General features: G+C 35.3%; 1 protein-coding gene across 4 annotated transcripts in view; it reads left to right on the top strand.

Annotated features, from left to right (window-relative positions):
• The window catches only part of Erbb4 (erb-b2 receptor tyrosine kinase 4), a 1,030,419-nt gene that overhangs the window by 719,679 nt on the left and 292,486 nt on the right, over positions 1-18,254 (top strand). For all 4 annotated transcript variants that reach the window (XM_013011535.1, XM_013011517.1, XM_013011544.1 and 1 more), the window contains exons 6-8: positions 10,836-10,954; positions 14,000-14,141; positions 16,286-16,399. In XM_013011535.1, the coding sequence (XP_012866989.1) occupies positions 10,836-10,954; positions 14,000-14,141; positions 16,286-16,399 (375 nt within the window). The remainder of the gene's footprint in view (positions 1-10,835; positions 10,955-13,999; positions 14,142-16,285; positions 16,400-18,254) is intronic.

The following is an 18,254-nucleotide window of genomic DNA, read 5'->3' as shown; positions in this document are numbered from 1 at the left end:
ACTTTGACTTTACTTATAAAATTATACAACTTACAATATCAAAATATGTTCAGTAATTCCTAGTTAGAATTAAAATACAGAATCAGTAGTAATCTTAATTACCGTTGGTACATTATAAATAAGACAAATGGCTATTTAAATATATTATAATATAATACAATATAGCATGTACACAAATTAGGCATTTGTGACAAATGATTCAAGATAAATCCTGACAATGGATCAAGGAACTTATTACTTAAATGCACATTAAAATGTATGTTGATTGTTAGACATTTTAACTGTATTAATAATATGAATATGAATTAATAATTTATTATAAGCAATATAATATGAATATAAATGTGAATACTTTAGAAGGGGGTAAGTAGGAATATGTCCATATAATGGTATATTTCAGAGCTCTGAAAAATCAATGGAGCAGAAAAACACAATTCTACAGAAAAATATAATTTCTGAATGTTTTCCAGCAAACTGAGATTTAGGTAAAAAACAAACTACTGTTTAGCAATACTAGCAGCAAATATTTATTCAGTGTTCACTACTTCAATCTTATACATTTCCTGCAATATATATAATCTTCACAACAGATCCTTAGAATAAGTTCAGTTGTTTCATTTTATGAGTGAAGGAACTGAAGCCCAAACAGGTTAGATAATTTAATCTAACACAGATATTACATAAAGTCAAAACCGGAGCCTTGTAGTCCTCCCCAGAAAAACCTCATGTGTCGCCCACCATTTTGTAACCTCTCGCTTGTTAAATTGTTTTGGCTTTATGCCACTGCTTCACATACATTATCTTCTGTAGAGTTTCCTAGGAACAAGGTAGGAGGGACAGGATGCGTGGGGTGAACAGAATTCTGAAGAAGTAAAGAGGGAAGACTCCAGCATATAGGATACTCAAGAACGATCGGATTTTTTTTCCCAGAAACATGAAAGGGAAATATGTCTTTTGAGAATTTGGAAATCATTCACTTAAAGACAAAATACCTTGAGTTTCTTTTGTTTGTGTTCCGTGTACTTTCTTCATTGTTATACCACTATGGAAGAATGATAAGATCAAAGATATATAGTCAACCGAAGTCATTTCTTCAGTAAGAGAACTAAAGCTTTGGTTTGAGTTTTACACACACACACACACACACACACACACACACACACACACACACACAATGTATTTTACATCTACTATAAATACATTTCCAAAAATTATGTGCCATTTCAGAACTTTGAGAGAGTAAACTCCTTAATGACTTCCAAACTCTTTCCAGCACAGAGATGATCATTTCTTTTATCAATACCTCAATAGTACATCAAGTAATTCATATGTATATTCTATAAAGATTTTGTTTGTGGAGAATCATATTGTTTTGCATTTGACCTCTATATAAAGTACTTCTTTGTATGAGATATGCAGACTTAACTATCAGAAACATCCAGGAATGATCACATTGCAGACCTAGCTGTTGTGAGTGGCACAATCCTGGAGTAAAGGCTCTATGGCCCATCTTTCTATGCAATGGCTTTCTGTAGTCTCTGGAGTTCAACAGCTTTCACAAATGGACACTTAGCTCTACTGGCTTTAAGTTCTTTAATCCATTGGAAGGTCAATATGCTGAATATTTATAAAAGGAACAATTGGATTGCTTTCCTTTATTTCCTTATTTTAAGTTTTATCTGCTCTTTGAGCAGTACATTCAAAGTGCTCTGCAACTGCTTTGCACTTCAGTAGTGGATTGTGAAATCACATCAATGTACATTGACCAACACTAAACTTTTATTGAAATAGGATAGATTGGGAAAAATATCAATTTGATATTGATATTCATAGTCTTCTGATCTAATTAGTTCTAATATTTTTATATTTTTAATTCACATTTTTGATAACTCTGTCCTCTTTTCTTTATATATGGTATATGCATGTCCGTCTCTTTGGTAGGTAAGGGGAGGGTACAGAACTCGATGGCGAATGGTGAACAGTACAGTAATGGAGCTCGTTGGACATTGATGAACATGAAATATACATCTCCTTGGTGGAGACAGGAGAGGGGATCTGCGAGCAAGGGAACAGAAGGCATTGTAAGAAATGTACTTATTACCTCGCTCATGTAATTGTAATCCCTGTCTACATCACCTCTATAATAACAATAAAGTAAATTAATAATAATAAATAAAAATAAAAAACATGGTCAAAAAGTAGGAAAATATCATATCTGATTAGATCAGGATAGAAAAGACAATATCAAATTATTTTGCCTGTCATTTGGGACAGGTTTACTCCTCTGAACTTTACATCATGTACAATGTACTGAGCAATATGGTATTATTATTTGCATTATAAATGGTGATTTAAAAAGTTTGAAAAACACATTAAAAGAGGATTGCTTGGGGCTGGGAAGGTGGCTCAGTGGTAGAACGCTTGCCTTGCATGCCTGAGGCTCTGGGTTTGATTCCTCAGCACCACATAAGCAAAAAGAAAAAAGCCAGAAGTGGCGCTGTGGCTCAAGAGGTAGAGTGCTAGCCTTGAGTGAAGAGCTGAGGGACAGTGCCAAGGCCTAGAGTTCAGGCCCCATGACCGGACCCCCCCCCAAAAAAAAGAGGATTACTTCATTTGTAGGCAAACATGATTATCTTTATTCACATATATTTTATAATGTATATGTTCTTGTTAAGTAGTTGTACTTATTTTATATATTTTTAAATGTATATATTCTTTTTAAGTGATTGTACAAATGTTTGTTCAATTCAGCTTATCAGTTTATTAGTTTATGAGTTTATGAGTACAGTGCTTCTTGATCAGTGTCACTCCTTTCAATCCTTCTTCCTCATCTATCCCAATCCTACTTGTCCCTTCAAGTAACGAGGTGCCATTTTCACATCTGTACATTGAGTGTTATGACTGTGTTTACCCACTCTTCCTCTCTCCATTCATCTGTAGCCCCTCCCCTAAATCCTTCTCTCTCTCAGATAAAACATATTATAACTGCCTAGCATTCATATGTCAGTTAATTTTTCAAGGGACTTTTGCCATTGAAATGCAACCCTGAGTATGTCATACTTCGGTTTGATTGTGTAAATATACATATGGCTCTGGGTATGTTTTCATATGTGTTTATATTTTAGACCAATCTTCCATATGTGAGAGAAAATATAAATCCTTTATCTCTCTTAGTCTGACTACTTCCCTTAATCTATTTTTTCCTGAATCAATAAGGAAAAAATACATATATATATATATATATATATGTATCTATATTATCATACCATCAGGAAGAATAATATTATGTTTCTCTGTTGGGGAAGATAACACCAAATACCTTCTATAGGGACAAAAGGAGTACTTTGTAAGCATCCTTCCTTGTATGTATTTCAAGCTTCATTCCTCTTTGTTTTTCAGTGGCACTGGAGATAGAACTTAGAGCTCTGTGCTTGCTAGGCAGGTGGTCTACCACTTGAGCACTTCTTCATCAGCCATTTTTCATGTCAGTTATTTTCAAGGTAGAATTTTGGACAGGTCTCAACAAACATCCTTCTAGCTGTGTTTCCCCTAATTGCTAGAATAATGAGTATACACCACCATGTCCAACTGATATTTGAGGTGGAAACTCTGAGTTATTTTTTCTTCAGATTGGCCTTGAATCTGAAACCCTTGCTCTCTACCTTGCAAGTAACTAGCATTATAAACTTGAGGTACCAAATCTGAGGAAGCCCAGGAGTTCCTCTGTAAGTTCTTTATTACTATTAGACTTGAGTATTGATCCTCTGTGACACACATTTTTCTCTTCTGTAAAAGTTATCAGTTGGGTTCAGTCATAGTTTAGATTCCATGAAGAGTTAAAAATATATTCTTATTTCTGTGGCTTTTACCACAAATATGAAGTGCATTTATATAATGTTTTAATTTTCATTAGCTCTGCTCATAATTGTTTTAGTTAATATGGCTTCAGAGTAACCAATTTTTTAGATGTATAAAACAGATGTGTGCTTGATTTTTTTTAGTTATACAGTGCTCCATTTTAAATAGTTTCTGAACACTTTTCTTCTCCTCTCCCAGCCCTTTGGTCTTCACCTTTACTTGCCTATTGTTTGTGGCTCCCAACTTATACATACGAATCAATGAAGATATATAGGAGTCAAGGAATGAATTTTAAACTCTACTTTTATAATAGCTTATTATGTGCCTTGGGATAGCCTAGTTAAATAATTTTAAATGTTAACTTTTCCATCTGTGACCCTGGAATAATTAACTTCCTCTTCCAAATGCACAGGTTATTTCATTACAATTTTTTTTTAATTTAAAAACTTACATGATACTCAAGGGCATTGAGTTAAAAGTAATAAAATCTCCCCATCAGTGAGCACACTTCAGTTTTGTTCCCAAAATGATCATTAATATAACATTATATAATAAGTTTGGTGTGTGTGTATATGTGTAAAATGTGTGTGGGTATGAATACACATACACACAGAAAAGTATGTATAAGTGTGGGCATTTATTTGGTTTAGTTTATAAAAGTGGGAATGTTATGCTTGCTCTCCTCCCCCTTAGTTATTTTACCTACATTCTCTTTTTTAAATCTTTCATTGAAGTTCAGAGAGTTAACCTCACTCATATGTTTTTAATGCCATACCACTTATTGAAGTTATGGAGGTACAATGATTACTTAACGTTCTTTTTTAATATGTTTTTATTCTAAAAATACTGTACAGAGGGGTTACAGTTACATGAATAAAGTAATGAGTACATTTCTTATCGGGTATTGTTACCTCCTCCTTTGTTTCTCCCCTACTACTTAACACTCTTGATTAGTAAACATTTCATGTGGACTATGTAATTGTCTACAGTGCACATACTTCTGTAACTCATATTTCTAAAGTTAGAATTGCACAGTCACCGGTTTGATGATAGTCTTCAAAGTCTTGTATCATCATCTCATATACTCATCAGTAGTTAACATAATATTCTTGTCCTTATAAAATTAGAAACCAACCGGCGCCGGTGGCTCATGCCTAGCTACTCAAGAGGCTGCAATCTGGTTCAGAGCCAGGCTGGGCAGGAAAAATTTGTGAGATTCTTACCGCCAATTAACCACAAGAAAATAGGAAGTGGCGTTGTGGCTCAAGTGGTAGAGTGCTTGCCTAGAGCTGAAGAGCTGAGGGACAGGGCTCAGGCCCAGAGTTCAAGCCCCATGAGAATCACTAATTAAAACTAGAAACCAATTTCACTGCCCTAGAAAAAATGTTAGTGGGGCTGGGAAGGTGGCTCAGAGGTAGAGCGCCTGCCTTGCATGCTCAAGGCCCTGGGTTCGATTCCTCAGCACCACATAAGCAAAAAGAAAAAAGCTGGAAGTGGTGCTGTGGCTCAAGTGGTAGAGCGCTAGCCTTGAGCTGAAGAGCTGAGGGACAGTGCCCAGGCCCAGAGTTCAGGCCCCACGACTGGACCCCCCAAAAAAAAGAAAAAGAAAAAGAAAAAATGGTAGTGTCTCAGATATGTCTGAACATAATTTTGGATTACACCAGAGGCTGGTCGGCTTACTGAGATCTCAGACTAGCCAGTATTCATTGGTTCAAGAAGTATTTCTTTATTCTATACCTGATGTGAGCCTCTGACTTAATATTCTATGGTGATTTTCTTATTGCACTGTGAGTATGGAAATCATATATATTGAATTGAAGAGAAATCCCTTCAATCCTCCACTCAGAATTTGGGGTATAGAAGTATGATAAACAAAAGCAATTGGGCATTTTGTTTGATTGTTTTTTCCCCTATCAAGGGTAGGTATAGAAATGAGCATTCTACTATAAAAATGTGACTTCAAATTATTTAATATATTTTTCTATATTTCTTCGTTTGTCCATTACATTATTTTATTAAAAAATAATTTATCTATGGCATATTGTTTATTGCTGGACACATCCTTCAAATATAATATAAAAACATAATTATAAAAACACTATGATTTTATGTAGTTTCATAGTCTTCCTCAATTACCTTAAAAATATTTACTATGCTGTGAAGGATACATGAAATATTTCATACTGTCAAGAATATTTTTATAGCTAAGTTAATAGGTAATGTTGCTTTTTCCTTTGAGCCTTGACTTATAAACTTTGTAGATGTTGATAGCTTATTAATGAGTAAAATTCTCCCTGGTGACAGTGTAGTTTAAACTCAACTTTAAGGTCCCTCAAGGAATCATTGAGCATTTCTTTATGAAACAGATTAAATAAAGTTCATTTACTAAATGAAATAAAGCAGGTAGTGATGAAGAATAGATTAGACAAGATCTCTTTCCTCTTTGACACAACTAACAACATTATCAAGTTATAGTCCAGGGGGTCACCCAGGATTTATCTTGTACAAGGGACAAATCTGATTAGTACCTTTGGCAATCTGAGCATGTTTTTATTAGATGAATTTGAATGTCAGTGTCATTGAGAACTAGGCAGATATGTGACTTGTTGTTCCAGTGAACTACTGAGGTTATTGCATTTAGTATAAAGCAAAACTGTTATCAGTAGTAGTATGCGTAGCATGGAATGGCCATGTTATTTCATTTACAATAGCTGTCATCATCCCAATTAGAAATTGACAACATAAAACTGGTTATATTTTCATCGATGTCATGAAGTGTATAAAAGCCTTCATTTCCTCTTGGAAAGTTTTCTTTGTGCAGTGTGCTTGCCTTTTAGGGAATCGGTTCTTTATTAGTTAGAGTTCATGTGGTTGATTCAAATAGCTTATAATTCCTTACAATGCATGTTCTTTCTGTCTGAATCATGATGCAGGCATATCATGAGGCCTTCCTCAGTGTAGTAATAGTATTTGGCATAATCTGTGATGTAAGGAGAAATAGGGCAGAACATTTCATTTTAAGACATTCCCAACTCTGCCTTTCCATTCAAATAAATATTTTAGTTCTCTAGGAGGAATCTTTCTTTGGGGAGAGATTAACTCAGAGAAGAAATGTCAAACTACTGGCTTACAGATTCTCTTTTTGAAAAACTTGGGGCTCTCAAGTTTAAAAATATATTTTCTAGTACCTTCTCCAGCCTAAATCAAATCAGAATGTACAAGGACAGCCAGCTATTTTTATGTTTAAGTTTTGCTAATTGACTCTTAAAATCTAACTGCAGCTGTTCACCTTTAAGAGAATAAATGTGTCTTGCTGGGTGGTAGTTTCATAAACTAGATTTTCTACACATTTTAGCACATTCTATAAGTAATACTCCTTGGTTTGTGGACTATATTTGCTTTACTTCTAGTGTACCCTGTGCACAGTAGATTTCTGAATGTATGCTATACAACCTGAAGTGTTCATTTTTAAGACACTGTTTTGCTGTCCGTAGGAATAAATATTGGATCCTAAAGCCAGAAGGGACCTCCAGAGAACATTTCATCAAGCCTCCTGTCTTTGGTTAAGTGGATATCTAGAGCATTCAGAAGAGATTCTCCTTAAAATACTGACAAATAAACACTCACAGACCTCATTCAGTAGCTCATTACAGTGTTTATATCACTCTAATAGGCAATAATTCTCCCTCATATCCAACCAAACTCACCTTTGTTTAACCCAGGTATTTTTCTCCTTGTTCACACTTCCAATTGTGTAACTGGACACAAGCAGCTCAACGTGATCCTCTGAGGTACTATTTAGGAGACACAAGTTGTTGTTGTATGGACACAATACATGTAGGAATAATACAGGCAATATAAATGTATGGGCCGTTGAATAATTGCTGAAATAAAAGAAAAATTAAATTAATGCACAGTAAAATGAGCTTAGCAGTGGAGTTACTTTCAGGTTGGCAACTTTCTAAGTGAGAGGAAAGAAAATTTTTAATGGTATTCCCTCCTCTTTTTAAAAAAAGAAATGTTTTTAGTATGAGCAAAGCATTATTTTTGTCCTCAGTCTTAGTCATTTTCCTCTCAGCTAGTACTTTCTACTTGTTATTGGTTTTTGTTCATTTGATTTTCCGATTAGTGATAGAAAGCTTAAGATCACACGTAGGATATTAAAGGAGGAGGGCAGTGGGATTAAGAGTAATTAGTCTGTCAATCAATCAAATGGTATTACTGATTGAGAGATTTTCTTTGTCCATCTTGATTGTGTAAAATAATAGTTTTCTATACTAGATAGCACATTAGAATCATCCATAGAATTTATTATAGATAGCACATTAGAAGCATCCATAGAATTTATTATAACTATCAAAATTTCTGGAATATTTCCAATAATTTTGATTTAATAGAAGTTACATTAAGCCAGGCACCGGTGGCTGACACCTGTAATCCTAGCTACTCAGGAGACTGAGATCTGAGGATTGCTGTTCAAAGCCAGCCTGGGCAGGAAAAGTCCATGAGACTCTTATCTCCAATAAACCCCCAGAAAACCTCAAGTGGCACTGTGGTTCAAGTGGTATAGACAGCTTGCCTTGAGCTGAAGAGCTAAGGGACAGCGCCCAGGCCCAGAGTTCAAGCCCCACGACTGACAAAAAACAAAGAAAAAGAAGTTCCATGATTCCTACACACTATGTGTATAATATATAACACATAAATAAATACATAATACCCAAATGTGAATCATAATAGAAATTTACATATATAAGATGATTTATTTAACATAAATAAGAATATACACTTGAGAATGCTATTAAAATGGACATTATGATCCAGTTAACAGTGACATTATTTGGCAACTTGTGATAAATGAACCATCTTGGTTCCTACTGATGCTAATGGAATCGGGATTTTCAATACTCCATTGGAAAAATTCTGTTAGATGATCTAATATATAATCAAATTCAGAAGTCTCAAACAGAGGGACTTTAGATAATTGAAGGGCATTGGGGTGGGAGAATGATAGAAGAAATAAGGGACTAGGAACAAGCAAAGGAGAAGAGGATGTGGCAGAGTATAAAATCACAGCAGCAAAAATTTCTACAAGCTATCTAAATTCAGCCTTACTTTAAAAAAAATTTCATGAGCAAACATCTTTTTTTGGGGGGGGGGGAGATCGGTCATGGGGCCTGAACTCTGGGCCTGGACACTGTCCCTGAGCTCTTCAGCTCAAGGCTAGTGCTCTACTACTGGAACCACAGAGTCACTTCCGGTTTTCTGAGTGGTTTATTGGAGTTAAGAGTCTCATGGACTTTTCCTGTCTGGGCTGGCTTTGAACACTGATCCTCAGTTCTCAGCCTCCTGAGTAGCTGGGATTATAGGCGTGAGCCACCAATGCCCAGTTAAACACCTTTTTTTTACCTTGTCACTGGTGACTTTTTTTTTTTGCTTCTCCTAGAAAGCAATGATAAACTTGATTTGTATTGTCAAGTTTCTTTAAATAAAACAAATGAGGGTATATTAAATCATTACATTGGTTATACTTACACTTAAAAGAAAAATTAAACAATTGTTTTGTTTTTATTTTATTTAGATATTTTTATTTTCTTTAAATAGTTGTGCAATGGAGTTGTTTCTAATAGTGAAGTACTGATAAGAGAAAACTACTTAGAAAATCACTGCTTAGGGGAAGCTATTCTCTCAGCATTTTTCTTTTTGCTGTGGAATACTGGTTCTTTCAATTGGCCTATCTGATTCTCTTGGATATTTTCAATGAATCCCTATTCCCAGGTTTATGTTTACCACTCCAAATATAGTAAGTTTTACTACCCATATTTTGTGGTCTACATTAATTACATTTAGTGGTATACCACCAATGAGTAAACTAGTTAAAACTCAACCCACATATTTTAATGCACCCAGGAAAATAATTTAGAGAGGATAATAAATACAAGGGAAGATTCCAAAGAAATATTTGAGCAAGGATGAAAATTAATAAAACCTAAGGCCATTATAAGTTAATGTTCCTATAGAGGCCATAGTTACCTCTTTGATTTCCAGACTCTTTTCCCCCCCTAGGTTTGCATCATCATAAAATATTATTATTAGTTTATCTATATTAAGTAAATACTGCTTGTTAATCAACAAATGCTATTAAAACAATTTACTTTAGGATACTCTTTCATTTTTCCTGCATGCATCTTTGAAATGTTTAAAAGGCATGCCAATTTTTTTAAAAAAAAATCAAGTCTTATCTGACAATGTAAACTTGTTTCTTAGCCTTTTAAACCTTTCAAAATTATCTTACCTATTTAAATATTTTATACCTTGCCTATTTAAATATTTTATACATCTCATTTGACAAGGCCAAACCAAGCATATAAAGGAAGGGGAAATTAAACATTTCATAGGGTTACTTTAAGTCATGACTGAATTAAAAATATAAATTAAAACTGAGATATATGTTTAGAATTAAAATGTGATGTGACTTTGGGGATATGATTGTTGATTCTACTCCATGCTATTATTTTCCAGCTGAGCAAGGCCTGTCAAATAGAAGCAAATTAATAGACTATCTGTGATAACACTTATTTCAAGCATAGTACTTTGATTGTTCAACATATATCTGCTATTTCCATTCGTGGCTCTTGCTACCTCCAAAGAGCTTTATTTTATCAGAAGGAGAAAACCTATATTCAACATCTATCAATATATCAATATCAATATCTACAAAGCTACTTGCCTTATATAGTTTTCATTCCTAATTAGTTCACCTAAATACATCTTTCAGTTGGTTAGAAGGCAAGGGAAAACAATATAAACAAAATGTGTGATTGTGAAATGTAAATGATTGTGTAAGATTTGATTGAGTACCGATCATGTAATAAAAGTCATGTAAAGGTTCCAGAACTCAACTATTTTTCAGTTGTTCTATCCTACCTCCGCATCCCTTGTGGGTGTCTGATCCAGAGTCCCCTCCCTGTCTCCCGCAGTGACAAGGACCGTGTGTGCAGAACAGTGTGATGGCAGGTGCTACGGGCCCTACGTGAGTGACTGCTGCCACCGAGAGTGCGCGGGAGGCTGCTCAGGACCCAAGGACACCGACTGCTTTGTATGTGGGCATTGTCCCTTTTTCTTCCTCTGCCTGCTTGGGCTCACACATACCGTGTCGCAAGCATCAGCTCACTCTGTGAGGACTAACAAGGATTTCTACCTTTGAGAAATCATACCTCACTGAGTTAGCTATTTGTTGATTAACTGGAATGGGGATGTTCTTCACAATGAATTGTCCGTCTGGCTTAATTTATATTAAAAGTCATTATTCATTGGGGTACATGAAGAATATATTGAGATATCTTTTGTAGAATCTGAGAGCATAACAAGTCATTACTTCTTTATATTGTTGCAGCACTGATTCCCAACAGGGCAATGTTCATTTTATTTCTTAAATATGAATTTCATGATTATAGTAGATAAATTTATGAATTTAAATGTTTCCAGTGTATATTATTCGCAAACTCAAGTAATACAAAAATTTTAGAGTAGCAAATGTAGACTTAAGGCAATTTATATGCTAATCTTTGTGATTTTTATTTTTGAAGAGGATACTAAAAACTGACATTTATACCTTGTTGAAGATACTTTTAATTGCATTTTGGTAGAATATCTTTGATATCATCCTTATTGTTCTTTGGAATACATATAAACAACTCTGTTGGCAATAGTTAATTCAATTTCAGATACCAGGACACTAGCTTCTTTTTTCAGTTAGAATTTTTAAACATAAGACATTACTTTTATTACTAAACATGAACACAAAAATTGTATTCTTTACCTTTCACATGAGCTTGAGACTTATAGTAGAATTGATATATAAATGTTTAAATGTTTACTTATTTCAAATGAGCAGAATAAACATGAGAACACTTATAGTGATTACTTAATTTTTAATACTATAAGAACCTTTATTTCTCTACCACAGTTCTATAGGAAAAGGAAACTATGAATTATAGAAGTGGATGGGGACAATAAAGGGGAAAAAAAAAGAAAAATTAAGGAAGAGACTCAGTAGGTCTTGAACTGAGAATTATCCCCCTGTCTGTCATCAACATAGATAGGAGAAAGCAGAAGATGGATTTTTGAAGACATTCTTCTTTATTGGTGTTACATTAGTAATTCCAAAACAGTAGCAGCAATAAACAGCACTAGCAAAAATCATTGAGTTGAACGTTACAATGCATTTTTTTCTCATGGTTCCTTGATCATGAGTAGAGTGCCAAGTGAGCTTCAGAATTCCCATTTCATTACTTTTATGGAATGGTCGACTAGCTCCACTTTGGCATTTAGTACAGCATGTTCGTGAACACCAGTCCAGGCCTGCATTTAAGGTACACTGTGCTTGCAAGGTAAGTTTGTTTTATTCCTCTGGCTTCTGTCCTTTTGTTCCTAGGCAGTCTATGCACAACATTGCATAAAGTATGTCAGTAAAGCCATTATAAGAATACATGAGGTTTCATAGCCATAAATTAAAACTTACTGAGCTTTCTAGATTGGTTTTTAATAGATTCCTCCTAGAAAGTGTCATCTTAGTGACTAATGTATCATCAGCAAGTCTCATTCTGATTATGCATCTAGTAGACTATCATCAGGAAATTGTCATATTTGTGATAAACTGCTTGCTAAAACAACAATTGATGAAGCAAATGTGTTAAGGAAACAGAATAAATTAATGCTTATTAATAACCATATGACAACTTATGATGAAATGTGAAGTTTGCATCAGCTTGCCTTCCAAGTTCTAAATTCTTTCTGTGAAAGCTTATTTCTTAATCAAGAGAATTATCTCACCCACACTTTCGTTAATTGTATGCTTATATATACTTTTACAGATGCCTTCTATTGACACCAGAACTAACTTTGCTTTCTCAGACATGAGTATTTGTAATCCCAGCTACTTAGGAGGCAGAGGGGGAAGACTGCAAGTTTGAGGCCACCCTAAGCAAAGTCAGTGAGATCCTATCTCAAAAACAAAATGCAAAAAGAAAAGAAAAGGAAGAGAAAAGGTTAGGGATTTGACTTGAATGGTAGAGTGCTTATATAGCGTTCTAGAGACTCTGTGTTCATCCCTGCTACCAGGTGTTGGGAATAACAAACCTAACTCTCATATAGCAGAATTGTTTTAAGATTTTTTTTCAAAGATGTTAAGAAATATTAATAAATTATTTTCTAAAGCCTAATATGTGCCAGCAGAAATTACCCTTTTAATGTAGTAACTTTATATATGATGTGGCATTTTGAAAAAGAGAAATAGCGCTGCAGTTTGAGTGTTGCATGGCACAACAAGATTAGACTATAATAATTAATTATGCATATCAAAATACCTAGAGAAGAAGAGTTTGAAAGTATGCAGCCCATAAGAATGAGTATGTTTGAGGAGATGGGAATACTAATTACTTTGATCTGGTCATTACATATTTATAGGTGTTTTAAATTATAGTACTAGCCTTTATAACTATTTATATTTCTTCCATGTTGATTAGAAATAAATGTAATGAAGTCTTCAAAAAGAAAAGAGAGATATGGCATCCTAGTGTAAATATTGCCACATATTTTGAGCTTGTATACATTGTATGTCCATATGGTTATTCACCAGTCAGAACTCTTTCTTTACATCCAGTGAGATGGTCATCAGTCTATTTTCTCACTGTGCAATGAGATGTTTGTACCTAAAATGCTACTTTTACTACTAATCTCTTCAGAAACCCACTCAAAGCAAAAACCTAACCTGTAGATTTGGAAGATTTAGTTGGTACTAAACACAATGGTTTTCAGTCAATGTGAATCCAAATAATTCTTCACTATCAAATGAATGTAATAATTTGACCAAGTTTGAAAATTATTGTATACAGAGCCAGCAATTTAAACACTAGGAGACGTAGAAGGCATATTCACTGAGATAACATTACAAAGAAGTTTTGAGAAATTTAGAATCCCAAATGCCTTTAAAATGATCAGATTCTGCAACATTCATAAAATTGGTGTGTGTGTGTGTGTGTGAAATCAAGAATGCATCCACCTCACAGAAGTCACAGCAGTGTTTGGTCAAAAAGTATTATGAAGATTATTGGTAATGAAATTAATATTTCCTATATTGCAGGCCTGCATGAATTTTAATGACAGTGGAGCATGTGTTACTCAGTGTCCCCAAACCTTTGTGTACAACCCAACCACCTTTCAGTTGGAGCACAACTTCAATGCCAAGTACACATATGGAGCCTTCTGTGTCAAGAAATGCCCACGTAAGTGACAGAGTAAGAATAACCATATTAATAGCAAATTATCCAATGAAAGTCTTGCACGTCAACTCATTATAATTGGCATCCCACCTCCAATCTTAAAGAATAATAAATGCAAAGATTATTATTTAGCAAATTGTTAACTCTTTTGGGGGATCCAAAAATAACCAGTACTACCCCTGCTTTCACTGTATTTGATGTTGTTATAATTTGTGTAGGAGAAGGGGAAAAACAAATTGTTTAAATAGGGATTCATGTGGACCCATTGCAACAATGAGATGTACAAGGCGTTATGTCAAAAAACGAACTATACAACTTTGCTGCAGGGTGGGGGTGGGGAGGATTGGGGGGGTGAGGGGGAGGATGGGAAGGGATGGGAAGGAGAAACAAAGAAGGAGGCTACAGTGCTTGATAAGAAATGTACTCATTATCTTGCCCATGTAATTGTAACCCCTCTGTACGGTATTTTCACAGTTAAAAAATATAATAAATAAAATAGAATAACCAGTACTCAAAAGAGATAGGTAGGGGAATTGTGGTCCAAGGTGTGTCCCAGTAAAAACAAAAGGCCTTATCTAAAAGTGTAATGCATCTCCATACCCCAGGCTGCTCACTTCATTCCTAGAGCACGCCACTGTTCACGCATGCGCATCTACGCTGAAAGCAATGCCTTTCTTCACACCAGGAGTGATCTGTTACACACCAGAACTATGACCTTTGGAAGAATTCTATCCTAAGTCAGTCTTTCAAGGAAAGACTCCCCAAGGAAGTTACAAGGAGGCAAAGGTCCGTCTTCAGCTTGCACAAGCTAATGCACAAGCTAATGCTTTGTATTCTCCTGTCGGCTTGTCATAGTGTTTTCTCAGACTCCATGAAGCAGAGGTGTGAACTGCCTGAGAGGTGCCAACACTGGGGTCGGTGATGTGAATTCTGAGACACCTGCTTATGCAGTGGGAGTCTACTGTGCCTCTTCCTTTGTTCATATCCGATCCTTAATCTATTGCTTTGATTCTTCACTAGGTTATTGATGATTCTACCTAATATTATGAATTTATGACTCTAACAATACCTTGTTAATGATAAGAAATTCTAGCTGAAAGGTCACTCCCAGACTTGTGGTTAGTCCTATTCATCTCTACCAGGACCAAGAAACGTGTTGGTTAAATGATGTACAAGCCTATGTGATAGATGGTATGTTTTAACCTAGGCACTTGAGAGATGTCTGTTAAAATTTTTGCATTTGGAATTTGCCATAACTCTCTGTGTTATATACGATCCCCACAGATATTTCCATTATCAGAGTCTCTTGAGTTTTCTGGCCCACATAGCAGAATTGTCTGCGTAATGTGATTCCTACTGTGGGTGCCACTCATGTCTGGAAACCTTTCATACCATTGCACATAGAGCACACTACCTGAGCAAAGAGTCTGTCGCCTTCAAATCTAAAGCAGCCTGGCAGGTGTCATGTTTTCCGGTTATTGTAGAAGATTTTGATGAAATAATTAGTGTTTACTTTTGTACAGAATGTCTTGACATACCACAAATCACTAGTCCCCTAAACATTTCACCAGAGTTTAAGTAGTAAGATGCTCTTTGTATGATTGGCATACCTTTCCTAAAGTACTACTTTTTTCCAATTTCACTTTGTTCCTTCATGAAAAAAAAATGTGACAAAGCATCTGTGTCACTGCATTGAAACACAGCCCACATTCTAAACATTTTCTCTTGAATATGGAGTGCACGCACTTGATCCAAAGCAGTTCAACTTAAGCTACATTTGTGCTTCATGAACTTGAAATATATTTAGACTTCCAGCTTGCATCATGACATGAAATGAAGTGGAACAATGGAGAAACACAAACTAAATGTCATATAGTTTCCAAAGTCTATAAAAGAAATCCACTCTGTCTTGGGGGCAATTGAAGCTGTGGAGTAGTAGCCAAGCAAGTTCTGGCTGCTGTTAACAGGAGCTGCACTTGGATTTGAATGTGGGATATAGGGGGAGGGGGTAGATAATATTTCACACTGAGATATCTGAGGAAGGAGTATGTCTTTTATACAAACTATCAGTGATGCTAAGCATTTCCAAGCCCCAAACTTGATGGCTGAATGTAACATGATTGCTTATTTTACCTTTCTTCATTCAGATAACTTTGTGGTAGATTCCAGTTCTTGTGTGCGTGCCTGCCCTAGTTCCAAGATGGAGGTAGAAGAAAATGGGATTAAAATGTGTAAACCTTGCACTGATATCTGCCCCAAAGGTGAGTGATAGTTCAAGATATTTTGGTCAGAACAGTTGCATATCCTAAAGTCTTTTGTTTACCTTTTATTAGGCCAATTAAGTTAGACTCTGAGAGTAAGCCCAAACCAAATTCACTTCACACATGCAAGCTCACTTTCCATGACTGTGTAGCTATCTAAAATGTCAGCTGCCCAGCTTAATTACTGGCTTTGAATTATGTCAATTAAATTAGCCAATACAAAAGTAATTTCAAAATTAATTTTGATAGGAATTCAGGGATCACGCTGAAGTTTATTTTTTTTAATTGTGCTTCAGGTAAGAGGACCAAACCTAGAGTCTCATGCATGTTGGGCAAATGCTCTACCACTGAATAGTATCCCAGTCTTGCATTTTATCTTATGATAACCGCAAGACAGTATACTGGAAATGAGCTTTACAATTTCTGGTTGGTGGGGGGGAGAGGGAAGGGGAGTAGTGGAGGGAAGGGATCGTAGGAGAACAACAAGGGAAGGGTAACAATACTCGACAAGAAATGTACTCATTGCCTTACTCATGTAACTGTAACCTCTCTGTACAGCATCTTTACAACAAAATAAGAAAAGAACTATTAGAAATCTTGCACAAACCAATAATCACTAATCCAGATGATTATTTTAGGGTACAGCATGGTTTGCTAAGCATATAAAGGATACAAAGGGACAGGCAGGCAAGGGCATTTGCTCTTTAGGTCTTAAAGTGTATTTTAAAGGTATGTGAAATGACAAGGAAGTTTACCAGAACTGTTAAATAAATGATGCAGATAATTCAAGTGATAGAAATTTATAGAGGACGAAATTCCTTCCAGCTCTGAGTGTTCAAATTCTTCCCCACAATAAAACTTAAATTAGGCAGCACAAAAGTATAGTTGAAATCTCCAACATGTTATTAGGCTTCTCCAAGTTCTCAGGGATGCTTTAAATAGGAGAGAATTCACATTGTTAGACTACAACCTCTCTCTCTTTCTCTCTTTCTAGCTTATTTTCCCTTCTCTCCCCCTTTCTTCTCACTTTCTTTCTCCTGTCTTTTCTCCTTCTACCTCTTTCCTCTTCACACCTTCTGTTTATCCCTTCTTTGTTCTCTTTCCTTCCTTCTCTTCCTCTTTGTCTCTCTACACATGTGCATGCGCAGATGCACAGTAGCTGGTTTTAGTCTTTTGCAGTGAGAGGACAAATGTACATTAACTTTAAAGTAGAGCCTTCAGAAGGCACAGGTGATATTGAACTTAAATATAAAAATTTGAATGGACTTCTTTGTTTAACATATATTCTTCATTACACCAACTTTTTTTCAAATTAAAGATTAAAAACCACTAGTACAACAGGAATTATTTTACTAAAGTGACTAGTGTTGAAAAATATTACCAATGATATTATTTTAGAATGGATTGGAACAGGTAGTTTTATCTCATAGGGAAAAATTGATTATATATATATATATATATATATAAATATGTTAGCTATGGACATATGTTGTGTATATATGCTGGGTCCTTAGCTATTGTCAGAGTTTGAACTCAGGTCCTGACCCTTGCCTAGATGGCATTCTCAGCTGGTACTCTTACCACTTCAACTATCCCTCCAGCTTGACATTTTGTTAGTTTTTGATTCTTTTTTTCAGAAATGTCATCCTATACACTTCTCAGCCTGGACTGACTTCAAACTGTGATCTTCTAGATTTCAATTTCCAGAGCAGGATTACAGGTGTAAATCACTGTGTGCCCAGTTAAAATGTACTTTTAAAATTTTATTTTAAGTAATCCCACAACAGTGTTTCAATTCCACAAGTCAGATTATGAATTGAATGCATGTTGATCAATGTCACTCCTTCCCATCATT

This window comes from Dipodomys ordii, unplaced genomic scaffold (assembly GCF_000151885.1).
Source record: "Dipodomys ordii isolate 6190 unplaced genomic scaffold, Dord_2.0 Scaffold1, whole genome shotgun sequence".
In the NCBI taxonomy this organism is placed as follows: Eukaryota; Metazoa; Chordata; class Mammalia; order Rodentia; family Heteromyidae; genus Dipodomys; species Dipodomys ordii.
Note: the sequence above shows the minus strand (reverse complement) of the source record. Positions and strands in the feature narration are given on the sequence as shown.